We start from the raw sequence: 16723 nt of genomic DNA, 5'->3' as shown, positions 1-16723 counted from the left end.
GCCTTTTGAAGCCAGGCTGTGTAATTAGCGTGGGCACCCTCGTCACTTAACCCATATGTATTCACTAAATACCCAAGCAGTCAACCCTCTAACACATGAACTCCCTCCCCCAGCCCCCAGAATATTTTTAATGCCATTCTTGCACGGTTTCCTGCACTTTGTCAATAAATGCATTTTCTTCGAATCCCCTGAAAAGGGAAGCCCACAGCACAGGAAGGAGCAGCCAGCCCAGGCAGGCGGGTCCTCACCATGGCCCATCCCTGGACATCTCGTTCCAGCCACCAGTGCCCCAGGTCCCAAGTCCTTCCTCCAGGGAGCAGTGCAGGCAGCCGAGGGCTCACCTGTCGTTGGCCACCGGCAGGGCGATCTCGAACTTGGCCAGGAACTGGAAGTACTGCTCCTCTGTCTGCTGTGTGAAGCCGGTCCCCACCAGCAGCATCCTGAGGTCCTCGGCCCGGATCACCCCGTTCTTGGCCACGGAGCGGGAGCCCTTGATGTTGAAGATCCTCTGCAGACATTCGGACAGCCAAATGGGGTCGAGGAAGTAGAGGTTCCTCAGGCCGTGGCTGGTGTCCGGGAAGTGCAGCAGGGTGCCGGTCTCTATGAGGAAGCTGATGGCTGCCCAGGGAAGTGGGCGGGAGGAAGCGGCATCAGACAAGGGGCGAAGGACTCTGGGGTGGCCTCATCCCGAGGGGCCCAGGCCACACGTTCTTCCTAGGAAAGCAACCAAGGCTCCCAACACGCATGGCCCTTTAGCCGGGTCGGCCGCCCTGTCTCCTAAGTCTTGCCCACGTGCTGATCCAACACGGCCAGCTGGGGAGCCCCCGGCCGTTGATCTCCGCCTCTCATGGGTTCCAGTTTGGCACACTTGCCTGCTCCTGACAATTTTTTTTGTGGCCCCCGAATCACAAACACCTGAAGTGCTTTGCCAGCCATTCGCAGACACGCCTGTGCCGGTGGGAGTCCACCTGGGCCGCTGCGCCCCCCTCCCCGCCCTCCACTCACCGGACTGCAGGTCCTCATAGTCTTTGATGTCGTTGTCTGGTGTCTGCTCCACCAGCTGCTCCAGCTGCCTGTCCGTCAGGTACTGCACGTCGTCGCTCAGGCTTCGGCGCTGCTGCTCGGCCAGCACTGCCTCCTGGAGGCTCAGGTAGCTCCTGGGGATCTGGGTGGGGGGGCGGACAGGTGGGTGGCTGGGTGGCTGGGTCCCCAGGTCCCCAGCCCTGCCTGCCAGCCCCTGAGGCTCAGCAGGTGAACTTCTTTTTTTTTTAATGTTTATTTATTTTCAAAGAGAGAGAGAGAGAGAGAGCACAAGCAGGGGAGGGGGAGAGAGAGAGAGAGAGAGAGAGAAAGAGAGAGAGGGAATCCTAAGCAGGCTCCACACTGCCAGCGCAGAGCCCACCGCGGGGCTTGAACGCACGAACCGTGAGATCACGGCCTGAGCCGACATCAAGAGTCAGATGCTTAACCGACTGAGCCACCCAGGTGTCCCCCGGGTAGGTGTACCTTTCCCCTCACTGCCCCATCCCCTTGCCTCCCTCCCCCCCGCCTCCCCAAAACGGTTCTTGCCTGGGGACCACCGCGCCTGAGGACCCAGCATACTTGTTTGACAGCAGGGAGGAAGGGAAGTTTGGGTTCCCAACGGAATGGGAGGGAGCAGCCCCTCTGGTTCTGGTCGGAAGCGCCAGGTACCCACCAGCCTCCCCGCGAGTCTCTGGCAGCCTATGGTGCTGCCCACATCCTTCATGTTGCATGTGACGTGGAAGATCAGCTGCCGTAGCCCTTCCTGGCCTTCCAGACTCTTGCAGGAGAGCTCGCTGCGAGTGTAACACAGAAGGTGATCACTCATCACGCGTCTTCCCTCTGACAAGCCCTGTAGTGTCTCTGTTTCCACAGGTTTTGTCCCTAATGCTGGCAAGTCAAGGGAACTCGTGAGAGGTGGGCACGGACAAATGTATCCAGATCTCACTGGGAGCAACGCGGTATGTGTTCTGAGTGCGCCCGTTTTACAGAAGAGGAAGGTGAGGCACACGGGTGCAAGGTGACCTCCAAGCTGGAAAGGAGCAGACTTGGGGTGGACCCAGGTGTCTGGCTCAGAGCCAGTGCTCCTGTTGTCACAGGACTCAGAGATGTTCTCAAGGACACACGAAGAATTCCGGAAATTCTGCATCAGGATCTGCCAGATCCTGCATTCTGAGCGGGGCAGAAGTGGCCCCAGGCTGTCACCTGCACCCAGGTCCGCAGCACTGCACCCAGAGTGAGGGAAGCTGAGAGCCACCGGCACAGCTGTAGTAACACACACTTGATTCCTCTGAGAGAATGCTTACTTCACTCGCTGGGCTTGTTTTATCATCTGTGAAGTGGGCACAACGGTCCCTGTACCTCACGGGGCTGTCGTGAGTCTAAGCTCAGAAGGTAAGAGAAGTGACAAGCCCAGGGCACCAGTTCCATTGGCACGGGCCCAGACCGCTCAGCCCCAGTGCAAGGACCAAGACTGCCTGTGGGGTCTGTCCTTGGTCAGGGATCAGCAAATGTGATGCGTGGTGCACGAGCTCAAATCTCCTGGTCCCGTGGGGGCCATGCACACTCAGCACTGGCCCCGGGGGAGGAGGGGACCAGGAAAGAAGCGTGGAGAGGGTGTGCCCAGGCTCTGCCCTGCCACTCCTCTAGTGGCTCCTTGCCCTCCCCAGGGCTGAGTCTGCTCTGGGGGCTGAGCCCGGAAGGGGCCCCCGAGGAGCCCAGCCCCCCGCTCGGGGAGCCCTCTGCAGGTGGATCCCAGTGTCCCCGGGAAAGATGGACACCAGAGGGAGCAGCAGCCTCAGGCACAAGGTAGGAGCAAGCAGGACACTCACTGTAAGTGTTTGAAGGTGATGTCCGGGAAGCCCGTGGCCCTGGACCCGGAGGGTGAGCGGCACAACGCCAGCACGTAGGCGCGCAGGGTTGCGATTCTCTCCACTCGGAATTTGGTTTCGATTAAGTCCAGGTGTGTTCCTACCACCAGCACCACAGCGTTGGGGGCCTTGGCCTGCCAGAGAGAACCCCGTGGCTGAGCATCGGGGCACTGGGAAACAGCTCCCAGGTGCCCCGCACTCCTCTCTGCAAAACCTGTTTGGCCCTGAGGGGTTCCATGAGGCACCCCGGAGGGTCTGGATTTCTGATCCCTGCAGCCAGCACGTCAGCTCCCTGGGGCAGTGGCCTGAATCCAGGCTCTCATCACCTTTGCTCATGAGAGGGGAGTTCTGTTTTCCTTTTGGGCCCAAGGGTGGGGGGCTCTTAAATTTAAGGTAGAAGAAAATTACAAGAGCACCACCAACAATCTGGCTGAGGAGGGTTTTTCGCTTTTCTTTTTCTTTTTAGAGAGTGAGAGAGAGAGCATGAGCAGGGGAGGTGCAGAGAGAGAGAGACAGAGAGAATCCCAAGCAGGCTCCACGCTCAGCAGAGAGCCTGATGCAGGGCTCAATCTCACGACCATGAGATCGTGACCTGAGCTGAAATCAAGAGTCAGGTGCTTAGCCGACTGAACCACCCAGGTGCCCCTGGCTCAGGATGGTTGTGAAGTGTTTCACTGTGACCTAGGATCCTGGGTCCTCCGAAAACCAGCCCAAACGCCAAGTGTTTCTCCCTGACCATTTCTTTTCTGTTCTCTTTTTTTCCCCTCAGTGAAGGGGGATGCTTCAGAGAAGTGGCGGACCCCTGTGACACTCTGAGGACTGGCAACCGCAGGGCTGGCTGGCATCCCCTCACCTCGATGTTGAGCAGCCAGAACTGGAGGTTGGCCACGGCCTCCTCCCCCAGCGCCAGGTTCCAGACCACCACATACAGGGCCTTGTCTGTGAAGAAGCACTGATTGACAGTGGCCATGCTGGCGGGGCCACCGATGTCCCAGACGGTGAATTCCACGGACTCAACCTGCTTGAGCAACAAGAGCAGCGACAGGAGGCATTTAGGAACCAAGGCTGTACAGTTATCGGGATAACTGATCACTTCAGATGCTGGGACTGGGGCCTAAAAACGGCCCAGCAGTGGAAGGGCTTTGCCCGTCCTGCTGTTTGTCTCAGGAAGCAAGTGACCCAAGGGAGGGAAAGGGGCCCAGCAGTGCGGAGGTGGACTTCTGGAAGCATCTATCTACCCCTAACAGAGCCCGGGGGTAGGAGGGAGGGCAGGCCTTCCTGGATGGCTGGCTCCCGTTCGTGTCCACCTGCATCTGCCGAACACTGGGGGCTCTGTCCTGCCTCTGTCTCTGCTGCAGACAGTTAGGAGACATCCTGCTGGAGGGAACTCCGGTGCTGACGTCAGCGCCCACGCCAAGGCTTAACCTCCATCTGTGCAAGGGCGAGGCCAAGGAGACGGGCCTCCGGCCTCCGGACTTGAGTAGGCCAGAGGGCGGCGCCCACCAAGGATGATGGGAAACTTCCCCGACGTGGGAATCAAACAAAAGATTAGCTGTAGTGCTGCCGGGAAAGGCTGTGTAAACGGTGGTTTCTCTATCGTTCTATGAGCTAAGAGTCTGGCCCCACCAGCTAAGATTGCAGTTTTCTGTAGCAAAGAATCATTTCCAAGATGCTGCATTTTGGCCTCCAAGACAAGGCGTGCTGACCTGCTTTTGCAAAGAAATGAAAACGGGCAGCTGTTCTAAACTGGCAGAAGGCCCAGACACACAGGGCGTTACGGGGCTCGGCGTCTGAAACATCAGGTGGTTGTCCTTCCACTAAAGGAGGGGAAATGATAATAACGGCAGAAAGGAAGTAGGGGCCAAAGGACAGGAAAAATGGAAACTGCAATTCACCCCCCAGACGTCAGACAATCATTTGCTAAAGAATAGCCGGGAGAAAGTGATACTGAGTAGTTTTGCTTAAAAAACCAGGAGAGAATCCAGAGATCCTGGGGGCTTTAGAGAACCTTTGGACACGGGGTAGTTAGCTTCACTCCTGGGGCCTTTTGGGGGGTGGTGGTGGGGCTGGTATTATTTGACTGTTATGGCATTAAAAGGCGGGGCTCTGCCCTTTAGAGGACCGGTTTCTGAGTCTGCTAAAATGTACAGCCTAAATGCCTAACGACCCGAACCGGAATTTCCGACTTGGAAAGTGATTTTGTATAAAAGATCCTGCAACAAAACATTGTGGTCTCTAGTTGGCACTGTGCTGGGGGAGGGGGCGGGTAAATCCTGCAGCCTCTGGCCCCAACGCCCCTCGGTTTTCCCCGAACAGCCTCCCTGCACCTGGGTCCCTGTGTGGTTCTGTGTGCCTACAAATACTGCGACAGGTAAGGGAGGCATTCCAGGGGTGTGTTCTCCCCTGAGCTGTTGCTCCCAGCGTTCTATATTCGGGGATATTCTACCCCTGCATTCCTCTACAGGCTCTCTTCTCTGATTCCAGTGCGAGGCAAGTTTCATTTTCCTTTGTCTCACGTTGAACGCAAAACAAGATGATTAACAGGTTCACCACACAGGGGCTTGAAAACTAGACTTTTCGGAACTTGGGGTGGAAGCAGGTGTTAGGCAGGACAGTGCATTCATTCCAGGGGGTGGGTTCTCAGCCTCCCCGCGAGGGGCAGGTGCTGCTGGGTCTCACTGTCTATGGTAGCAGTTTGCTCTCAGCTCTGGGGGGCAGCTACCCCAGACCATTTGAATTGTAATCCTTAGAGCCAGGAAGGGCAGAGCCTGGCCACTGCTGCCTTCAAAAGCTCATCAAAGAAATCTAACGGACGGCCAAACCACTGGCCCGAAGCCTCAACTTAACCGTAACAGAACTATGAAGTCATATTAAGAAATTATTCACTGGCCCTTGGCAGGAACTTTGAAACAGCACACAGCGGCCCCTGTAAATATCCTGGGCCCCAGACACCAGGCTGTGAAAATCCCAGGCTCTCTGGAGAGGAGACAGAAGGTGCCAGGGAAAACTCCCTCCCACCCATGGGGGACTCTGCACACCGAACATCCTTGACCTTGGCTCTCGAGCCAGCTGGCCTCTGGAGCTCCCACTTGGTGGTCCTGATGGTGGCCTCGCTGTGCACCACCTGGGGGGCCCTCCCCGTCTGTAAGATCTCCAGGAGGGTGGACTTGCCCTGGCGCGGAGGACCCACGATGATCATTTTCATCAGCTTGCACTTCTCTGCTTTCCGCAGCTGAGCGCGCAGGTAAGACAACATCGCTTTGGGGCCTATGCAAAATCACAGAGCAGGGAAAGTAGACACGGTGGACGTATAGACGAGAACATGCTCACGGCCCTTGGGAAACAACATCCTGTCTTGAAGGAACACTTTGCACATGTTCTAATGGGGCAAGTTGAGAGCAGTATTGGGTTTGATGGGGAAAAGGTGTGATACTAATCCTCCCAAAAGTGGAGTCCAAAAGTCAAGGGCGTCCAGACAAAATCCTTCCTGCCCACAGAACCAAAGATACTTTTATCATGTGGTCAATCGCAATACCACGGTGCCCAGCAACTATCACTTTCTGGGTAATTTTACAGCACCTTCCCAACCATGGGAGCCCGCAGTTGGGCTCCATGGGACACCCAGCAGCTTCCACCCCAAGGTCCTTAACAAGTGGACTTGAGTCATCTTTCCCAGGGGGCGGTGCTGAGGAAGCCCTACCTTCCTTTCTGATCTCCGTGGGCACGTTGCTGATGTTCAGGTCTTCAATGTCCAACTGCCAAAGGTTGCCCAGCTGCCCCAGCTCAGGAGGGAGCTCTCGGAGGCCAGGATTGCTGAGGGCACACACACACACACACACACACACACACACACACACACCATGGGAGAACACACACATGTGCACACACACACAGCAGCCTGTCAGCCTCTGGGGCCCGCACCCCAAGCCTGACATCATGGGCCCCTGCTTTCTTGCCTCCCATTTATATAGTAATTCCAAAGCCTTTCTCCCTGGGAAGCCAGCAGTACAAATGGGAGCCCTGTCTTCTGCAAGGCTCTGTGACTTAGAACTGGATTTCCACCCCCAACGTCCGCCTCTCTTCTATGTATTACGATGATCCATAAAGATTACTAGTATCTCTTCTCAAAAAGGCAACATAACCTGAACTTTTTTTTTCATATTTTCGTTGTTTTGCACACTGTCTGAACCCCCCAGCAGCGCCTGGCAGTAGGTATCCAGTAAATGGGAGGATGAAGGAGCACTTCCTTTCATTACGACTGAATCAAGTAGCAAACGATGCATCATGGCGTCATTGCCCAGCCTTCCCCCCACCCTCACCCCCCACCCCGACTCTTTGACTAAGCCCGGTTCTCAAAGTCCGCCTGCTGCTTCCTGGTACATAGATGGCTTCTCTTTCCCCATGTCTGTGTCCTCAGATGGGTTACAGGACACCCCAGGCCAGAAGGGCCAGTGCGGCTGCTCTGGCTGGGTACTCACTTTCCCAAGTAGAGTTCTGATAAGCTCTTCAGTAAGCAAACCGAGGGAGGGACTGCATCCAGATGATTGTCGTTCAGACAAAGGACTTCCAAAGACTCACTTAGGAAGGCCGGAAATTCCAGCACACCGGCTGCAAAGAAATGGCAAAGCAGACTGGATATTTGCAGATAATTCTGGACCGTCACAGCCTGGAGGCCAGGTGGCCATACAAAATGGTGCATCCTCTGGAGGGTATTTTGGGCAAGGCAATCTGAATGAGGTGCCCATCTGACTGACCCAGGGATTCTAATTCGAGGGAATGGTCCTACAGATGCCCTTGCCCGTGTGGCAAAGATGCAAAGACAGGACACTCGATGGCACACTGTTTGTAACAGCAAAGACAAAAGATGGCTTACATGTCTGCCCCAAAGGGGGGTAGCTAATGAATAATAGGATAGTATTCAACTATTACAAAGCATGGGGCAGGTCTACACATGCGGGTATGAAGTGATACTCACGAGCTATTGGTGAACTGAAAAGCAAGGAGGTGGCATCAGGCATCTAGAAGGCTTAACTTGTGACCCACCAAAACGTGTGCAGGCATGTGAGCAAACACACTCATGCATTTACATGAATGTGTTACATGTATGTGCAGTATATGCACATGGATATGCTATCTGATGCTGTTTATGTGCACACTACACAGGCACACAGGTATATAAGTGTGCTATATGATATTATAGGCGTATGCACACACACCACCCATATGCGTGCATTTTATGTGCTGCTATAGGCATGTGGATACACACAGGCACGTATGCACGTACGTGTTCTACAAGTATGTTAGACACAAACATATCCGTTACCAGAGACACAGCAAATTCCGTGGTTGTCTCTGGGGAAGGGGATGATTAGGAGGCTGGATATTCATTCCATACCTTCAGCACTGTTCAAAAATTCTGTTTACTGCGGACATGAATTACCTCTCCAGTTAAGAAAGAGCCAGGCAACTAGAAAATAATACGATGGGCTCAGTTTTTAGGCTTCCTAAGATGGCATTCTCTGAAAAAGTAGCCAGCTCTCTAGTACTTCAGTGATTTCATTAATTAGGCTAATTAGGAGATTCCCATTAAAATCATGTCACATGTGCTCTTTCCAGGGGCACAGGAGGGTGGGGGCAGAGAAAGACCGTGGCAGGGAGCTTGTGCTTGCACTCTGATGGGGATGAGAGGCTTAGGTTTCTAGCAGAATCTCTGAAGTGCCTTATCCTCCCTGGTCAGGCACAGAGGGGGGCAGGACTGCAGGCCCCCAAGGGTCCCTTTCAGCTCCAGCTCTGAGAACTCAAGATAAAAGACTGGCCCAAAGCCCTCTTCTCCGGCCCTCTGCCAGCCAAGCAAGATAGAGAAGCTGGGATTCTTTTGTTGGGCCGAGCGACTTTCCACTGTCCTTGATCACAACTTCCTCCCTGTCCTCTGGCTCTCCTCCACACATGTAGCCGAGGTATCAATGCTAATGGGGGTAACCTGGCATCAGAGAATGTTCCGGGAGAGACGATAACAGAATACTGAAAGCAGCGCCCGGAAAACTGACCCAGCTAGCAGCCACAGGGAGGGGACTCAGTGAAGGGGCTCCTTTAGAAATAAAGGTGTAACACGCTTTCTAAAGAAAATGGATTTGGACATAGGAAGATGCTCAAAAGGACTTTCTTTTTGTCCCCCCGGTGAAAAAGAATGATCAACTTCAACCTGCCGCAACACACGCACCGTAAGAAAGGCTCCCTTTCTACCCAGAGAACGTTCTCAACACCTGGCCTCTGTGCGTCCCGATTTTCCAGTTTGACCTCGGTGTTTATGAAGCCTCTCTAAGTAATGGACGGAGGGAACAAGCAATTACCACTGCAAACAGAGACAGCACCTGTCATAGAGTTCTCGGCCCGGTGCAGAAACTATGGAAACGGGGCTGTGCGAGCACAGCTCGAGGTATTTATGAACTGTAATTATTTATTCATAAGTAATTTATGACTCTGCTGGTCTGAATTTTACCGTAAAAACGGCTGTCCAAATTATTTTTGGACAAGGCTGCCACACAAACATGACTACTTGAATGTACATAAATCTCCTCGGAGTTCTACTCTCCTTCTGCAAATAAGTTATCTTTTATAGATAATTCCTCACCCAAGGATCAACAGCCCTGAGAGAATCGCCCCACCGAGTGAGAATTTGCAATCCCAGGTGTGGGCCTCAACTCACGAGGCGAAAGTTAGGAACTCAAGCCGACTTTGTCGTGTGCTGATGCCCTGGCCCACCTCTGCCAGGGAAACTGCCAAGCCGTGTGGCCCCCCTCACCTCGCTCCCCAGACAGGCTCCTCAGGGGCCACCGGCAAGGTCATTTTCCAGAACGGTGGACGCTCCAGTTACGCTGCTCATGCGTGCCTTTGGCCTTGCGCTCTGGTAGCCTCATGAGGGAGTGTCTGGTCCCGCTCAGCGTTGGGCCCACCTCCTTCTGCGAGGCCTACATTTCTAAACCGGAGACACCTTTCTAATCCACTCATGAAGTACGAGGCTCAACCCGCAGCAATGGAAACATGACTGAGATCCACCTCCGATACACTTCCCGTGTGTTATCATCCCGTTTGGGCATCGACGAGAAGAAAGGGTGTGTTTCTCTTTCCTTCCAAGTGAAATCCTTATGTCTGGACTCAATTTCCAAAGTCCCAAGGCCCTTCATTTTAAGAAGGACCGGTTATGAGGGGCGCCTGAGTGGCTCAGTCGGTTGAGCGTCTGACTTCCGCTCAGGTCATGATCTCATGGTTTGTGAGTTCAAGCCCCGCATCAGGCTCTGTGCTGATGGCTTGGAGCCTGGAGCCTGCTTCAGATTCTGTGTCTCTCTCTCTCTCTCGGCCCCTCCCCCTGCTTGCACTCTTTCAAAAATGAATAAAATGTTAAAAAAAATTTTTAAAAAGGACCGGTTATGAAATTCCTAATTGTGTGTCCCTAGTAGTTGGTTCGAGTCCTCATCATTTGTTACAGGGGCCATTTGGACTTCCTTTTCTACAAAGTGTTTATATCCATTGCCCTCCCCTGTTTTTTTTTTTTCTTTTTGTCCTATTGGTTTGTCTTTACAAGAAAAAACAATTTGTAAGCAGTCTTTGTATATTAGGACTTAAGCCAGTTTATGTTGCAACAATTTGTGTTGCAAACATTTCTTGTCTGTTTGCATTTTGACTTGGTTTATGATGCCTTTTACCGAACAAAGCTTTCATATTTCTACAAAGCCCAAGATTTTGGTCCTTTTCTAAAGACTTCTGGGTTTCCCGCCTAGTTTTTAAAGGTCTTCTCCACTCCCAGATTATACATATATTCTCTTAAATGCTTCTTGTTTTCTTTTTCTTTTATCTGTAAATCTGAAATCCACATGGAAGTTTTCGCAGTTGATATAAGGAAGGGACTCCAGCCTTGTGATTTTTCCCCTTCCAACTGGACAGGCAGTTACACCACAGTATTTACTAAAACAATAAAACATTTTTTCCCTACCAAATTGAAATTCCACCTTTGTCATATACTGAATTCCTATATTTACTTAGGTCTGTTCCACTGCTGACATGTTACTTTCTCAATCATATGTAAATACACACACTCACACGTGACTGCTATATATGCATATATCCATATATATACTGAACATATCAGTTCATCAAAAGGCGTAACAGGTAAACAGACCATTTGGGTCATGCCTGCAATATGTCTTGGCCTCTGGCATTTCTCGTCCCCATCTTACACCATCTGTACTGAAAGAGCACTTGCCAACATAAATCGAGCCAAAGAAGAACATTATGTTACATTTCAAATGACCTAAATATTGGTTCCGGTTCTACGGGACAGCATCCTGAGGGATATTTCTGTGACCCCTGCTGGGTTTAGAAGTCTTAGTTTTCAGGTTAAAAAGAAAAGGGCCAGCTGAATAGCTCCAGGGACAGGTTCACACCTTCCCCCATACCTCACAGAAGACAAAATGAAACCAGAAACATTTGTTTTCCTGGAATAGTGTCTGCTGAACTGGCCTGGTTTTAAGACCAGTAAAAACACTCTAAGAAAAGTTCTGTTTCTGATGAGTTTGGGGGAAGACCGTAAGCCCCCCACAGAGTCTCAGGCTGGCCAGGATAGCATGCGGGGGTGGGGGTGGGGTGACTGTGTGCCCACGTGGACTTCCCGTGGATGCTACGGTGTGGCAGTAAGGACTTCACAGTGCTGCCCTTCCCAACCTCAGGGCTGGAGTCCCACAGTGCTGGGCTGAAAGCTGGTTGTCACCGAGCAGCCGTGTGACCTGGCCGTATCAGCCAGGTGCTACAGACTGAACTGTCTTCCTCCCTTCATATGTTGAAGCCCTAACACCCAGAGTGATGATACTTGGAGTTGGAGCCTTTGGGAGGTAATTAGGTTTAGATGAGGTCATAAAGGTAGGGTCCCACGATGGGATTAGTACCCTCACAAGAAGAGACACCGGCGGGCTCAGTCTGTTGGTCGGTCCTTGCGAGAACACAGCAAGAAGGCTCTCACAAGGAGCCGACTATGCTGGCACCCTGATCTCAGACTGCCAGCCTCCAGAACCGTAAGAACATAAATTTCCATTGTCTAAGCCGCCCAGTCTGTGACGCTTTGTTATGGAAGCTTGAGCTGAATGCAAGACGGTGGAAGCCTCAGTTTCCTCACCTGCAAAATGGGGAACCCCAATCCATACCTCACGCTGTGGGCTTTCAAGAAAGGCTCTAACACGTGCACCATATCTAGGGCGGTGCTCGCTCATGGCAGACCCACCCACACAGCAGCTACCAGTCTCATCGGACCGCAAGCAGGAGAGGGGACTTCAGGATACTTGCAGGCCAAACGGGGAGAGAAAAGCCCCATGCAAGGGCGACCCCCGGTGGTGGAGCAGGGAACACCCGCCCAGCTGTCTCCTGCCCGCACCGCCTTACACACCTGTCTCCGTCCCAGAACGCTGGCGCCCTCTGGTGGTGAAAAAGGAAATACGCTTTGTTTTAAGTCCGTCTTCATTTCTGCCAGGGCCAAAAACAAAAAAAGGTCAGATTTTGAGGAAAGCATGGCAAAGACATTACTATTTTGCTGTGATTATACAACGCCAAGCCATGCAGAGATAAGGGAGAAAAGTCGATCAGCAGGATGTTTAGGCTCCCCTGCAGCTGCTTTGTAAGCACCCATAGCCCCTGACCGCTAATTGCACTAGTGATGTTCACAAGTCTTTGGGGGAAAAAAACCTCTAAAGGAGGTGATCAAACACTGGCATGATCAATGATGATTTCCTTTCTTGAGCTTCTCCATTTGAGGCAGATATGAGCATTTCTGTGCCTGGCAGGAAGGCCTTTTCCAGTGGCTCTTCCATATTACACATTCTCACAGGAGAATGTGTACCCCATCTCTTTGTGGGGTAAATTCTGCTAAGAAGTGGACTTCAGCAAATGAAATTGGGAGTCTGGTCTCCAGGGCCCCAAGGACCAGCTGTGCTCATCCTCAGATTTTCCTGTTTTATTAGAAGGCTTTGGGAGTGATTTTTATTCATTGGATGCTCATTTTGGCTAGTGATTGGCCAAAATTTTGGAACAGAATGACAGGTTAGGTTGACATGAGAAGAGTCTCCTGGAGCCTTTAAAACTTAGAGATGGCAGGACACTGTTTTGGGTGAGTTGTGACCCTTTCTTCCAAATTATGTTTTGAAGTCCTAACCCCCAGGACCTCAGAATGTGACTGTATTTGGAGGCGGGGTCTTTAAAGAGGTGCATGAGTTACAATGAGGTCATACAAATGGACTCTGATCCAGTCTGACTGGTGTCCTTCTAAGAAAGTGGAGATGAGGACACAGGGAGACCATGCGAGACACAGGGAAAAGGTAGTTATAATATTCAGGCCAAGGGGAGAGGCCACAGGAGAAAGCAACCTTGCTGGCACCCTAATCTCAGACTCCCAGCCTCCAGAGCCACGAGGAAATAAAAGTCTGTTGTTTGAGCCCCCCAGCCTGAGGTACTTTGTTATGGCGGCCCTAACACACCAAGGAAGGCACCAAGCCAAGGGTCGGCTTGGCTGTGGTTACACGCACATTTTCGAGCTCGCCAGGATAAGGAGACCCCGTGCTTACTTGCCAAATTGGTTTCTGGAGAGATCCAGGGTTTTAAGTTGTCTACAGGTCCACTTATCTTGAGGTGGCAGCACCATGAGCTGGTTGCCCTGTAACCTCAGGAACATGAGGGCCTGGGAAGGAGAGAGACAGAGAGAGAGAGAGAGAGAGAGAGAGAGAGAGAGAGAGAGTCAAAGGTACCATCAAACACCAAAGGGAGCAGAAACTGAAGAGAAAGGTCATGTGCCTGACAAAATGCACAAATGATTGTAACGGATTCACTTTAGCAAAGATTCCAATAGTGTGGGGCTTCATAGTCTCTTAGAACTCGGAATTATATTGGGGCACCTGGGTGGCTCAGTCAGTTCAGCGTCCGACTCTTTTTTAATTTTTTAACTTTATTTATTTATTTTGAGAGAGACAGAGTGAGGGAGGGGCAGAGAGACAGGAAAACAGAGAGAGAGAATCCCAAGCAGGCTCAGGGCTGCCCGCTCAGGGCTCGATGCCAGGCTCGAACTCACAAACCGTGAGATCATGACCCGCGCTGAAATCAAGAGTCAGACGCTTAGGTGCCCTGAGTGTCCGACTGAGCCACCCAGGCGCCCTGAGTGTCCGACTCTTGATTTTGGCACAGATCATGATCTCACGGTTGTGGGATAGAGCCCCACCATCGAGCCAAAAAAAAAAAAAAAAAAGAACTCATGAAATTGTATCAGATACAGCACATGGGACAGTTTATATACTATCCTTCCCTCCAGATCAATGGGAGGCAGTTCATTTCAGGCTGAAAGGAGTCCAAGTGCTTCTCAGCGCTGGGCCCTCTTAAGAGTAACAGTTACTCATGGGCCCGTCCTGGGAACAGCAGCCGATGCTGAGGGTCCTGGCGGCCGAGGCATCACACCCCAGGGGAGGGGGCTGCTGCACAGTGCTGGGCCCCCTGCCTCCTGTGACCTCCTCAGGTGATGTCCCTGGCAGGGGCAGGGTGGCAGGGACACAGAGGGTCATCTGCCCCAGCTGGGTGACCTCTGTTGGCCAGGTGCCTGGCACCACCCGTGTGCCTGCGGTGCCCCCTGGTGACTACCCGGCCCTCGGCCCTCTGTCCACCCACCAGTCACAGAGGGGCACCAACTCTGCCCTTGGACTTGTAACGTGTTTTACTTGGGAGTACAGGGGGCAGATTGTGACCTTTTTTTTTAGGTTTTTATGTTTTAAAGTTTTTTTTAACGTTTACTTTTGAGAGAGATTGAGAGATTGAGAGAGAGAGAGAGAGAGAGAGAGAGAAAGTACAAGCGGGGGAGGGGCAGAGAGCAAGGAAGTCACAGAATCCAAAGCAGGCTCCAGACTCTGGGCTGTCAGCACAGATCCCGATGTGGGGCTTGAACTCATGAACTGCCAGACCATGACCTGAGCCAAAGTCAGACACTTAACTGACTGAGCCACCCAGGCGCCCCATATTGTGACCTTTCTTGATGCCACCACTGGGGACACCGACTATCCTGTCCTCTACGGTGGTGGCTCAGCAGTGTGAACAGGCTGCCTGCTTTGAACTCCTTACTCCATGCACTTGTCTCTTCCCTTGTCAAAGGGGGTCCATGCCACCCCCACCATCACAACCAGCTTGTCACCGAAAGTTGTACAGGGCCTCCCAGTACACTGGGAGGGGAAGACCGCAAGCAAACATGAATTCCTCCGGGGCCGAGCAGTAAGGTCCCAGACAGAGTTCTTTCCCTCCTGATTTGTGGCTTCTGGCCCCACTAGGAACCAGAAAACCGAGTCAGCAAGCTGCTGGTGGGAAGAAATGGACCCAGAGCTGGGGGCTGATCCAGGTGCTCTCCCCAAGGGCGGAGCTGGGGCGGTGGACTGAGCGTATGGCCCGGGGCCCCCCTGGGGGTAGCAGTGACTTCTGTCCCCATTGAAACATGCACACCTTGGGGCTTGAGACTCGATGCCCAACCTCCCTGAGAACACACAGATGCAAGGTGCCCTCCTGGCCCTTTTGGGGTCCCTGAACATGGGGGGAAGCTTCACTTGTCCCTGCAGGAGAACCTGTGGGGGCCCAGGTAGCTGGTGTGGCAGGACTGGGGGCCGAGGCCTGTGCCCTCTGCCCGGGGCTGCCCTGATGCCTTCCGGCAACACTCGTCAGCCCCAATCTGGGGCGGGACCCAGAGCCAAGGGATGAATATGATCTGTGCTCTAGGCCTTTAGGGGCTCCCATTCGAGTGGGGGGAACAGGTCTGTATATACCCCAAGATAAGAAAGCAGCCCGTGTTGGTGGGTTGGGTGGGGCGGGGGGACTCGGGACTGTGGCAAAAGGCACTTTCCTGAATTCACATCCAAAGAAGCTTCTAACCCTCAGGAATTCCAGCTGGGGAGGGAGACAGGGGTGGGGGGTGGGGAGGGCAATAAGGCCCCACCTACAGTGCTCCCTCCGCTCTGCACACAGGCCTCAGTGGGCCCCGTGGGGGCGGGGGCGGGAAGGACACAGCCAGAGCAGGTCAGACAGAGGGCTGCTGGGCTGTGCTTACAAGTTTCAACCCTGCAGAGTCCTGGTGGATAAAACCCCACGCTCCCCCTTCCCCTTCACATAGCTGTTTTCATTTGGCTCACTTCCTCCCAATCTTTGCTCATAAACATGCACATTTTTGACAGCTCAACATTTTTTGTTTTTGGTCTCAGAAGCTCAGGAGAAGCATGTGGATTGCACTGCAATGTGGAGCGATTTCCTCACAAAGGCTGAAAATGAGAAATAGAGGGCCTGTTCGACTCACATCGAGCTGGAAAAGCCCCAGGGGGACTTCTTTGAGAGCGTTTTCTGAGAAATCCACATCCCTGAGGTGGTTTTTCCAAAAGACAGCCATTTTGTCTGGTAGAGATTCCAGGGCATTTTTGGATGCTCTACAACATTTCTAAGAGTTCGACAAGAAAGAGAATGAGACATTAGTTAGCTTGTCAAGTGCCGGGGGGCCTAGGAGAAAGACCGTTTCCAAACCTGATATTAAAAATCAGAATGCTACAATAAGCTTCTGTCATAAGTGCAACGGAGTCAAGACACTACAAACTGTTATTGTCCCGTTTTCCTGTCCTTTTGCCCCAAGAAAGGGACGGGAATGGTTTCCTGAGGGAGACAAAGGTGGCTCATAGTCCTTTCCCTTCATTCCAGAACATCTGGCCCATTGTCCTTGGAAATAATGGCATCATTCAGGACCATGCTCCAGAGAGGAACCGTTTCCCACACACATATGTTTCCAC

General features: G+C 52.6%; 1 protein-coding gene across 2 annotated transcripts in view; it reads right to left on the bottom strand.

The window, feature by feature from the left end:
• Nucleotides 1-16723, bottom strand: part of LRRK1 (leucine rich repeat kinase 1) — a 127606-nt gene that overhangs the window by 33818 nt on the left and 77065 nt on the right. For both annotated transcript variants that reach the window (XM_040493807.1, XM_040493808.1), the window contains exons 9-19: nt 16243-16380; nt 13496-13608; nt 12325-12401; nt 7370-7499; nt 6592-6704; nt 5944-6158; nt 3745-3909; nt 2853-3025; nt 1697-1817; nt 1006-1165; nt 342-618 (exon numbers count right to left, since the gene is read on the bottom strand). In XM_040493807.1, coding sequence (XP_040349741.1) covers nt 342-618; nt 1006-1165; nt 1697-1817; nt 2853-3025; nt 3745-3909; nt 5944-6158; nt 6592-6704; nt 7370-7499; nt 12325-12401; nt 13496-13608; nt 16243-16380 — 1682 coding nt within the window. The remainder of the gene's footprint in view (nt 1-341; nt 619-1005; nt 1166-1696; nt 1818-2852; nt 3026-3744; nt 3910-5943; nt 6159-6591; nt 6705-7369; nt 7500-12324; nt 12402-13495; nt 13609-16242; nt 16381-16723) is intronic.

Source organism: Herpailurus yagouaroundi, unplaced genomic scaffold (genome assembly GCF_014898765.1).
Source record: "Herpailurus yagouaroundi ecotype Mexico unplaced genomic scaffold, PumYag 185, whole genome shotgun sequence".
In the NCBI taxonomy this organism is placed as follows: Eukaryota; Metazoa; Chordata; class Mammalia; order Carnivora; family Felidae; genus Herpailurus; species Herpailurus yagouaroundi.
Note: the sequence above shows the minus strand (reverse complement) of the source record. Positions and strands in the feature narration are given on the sequence as shown.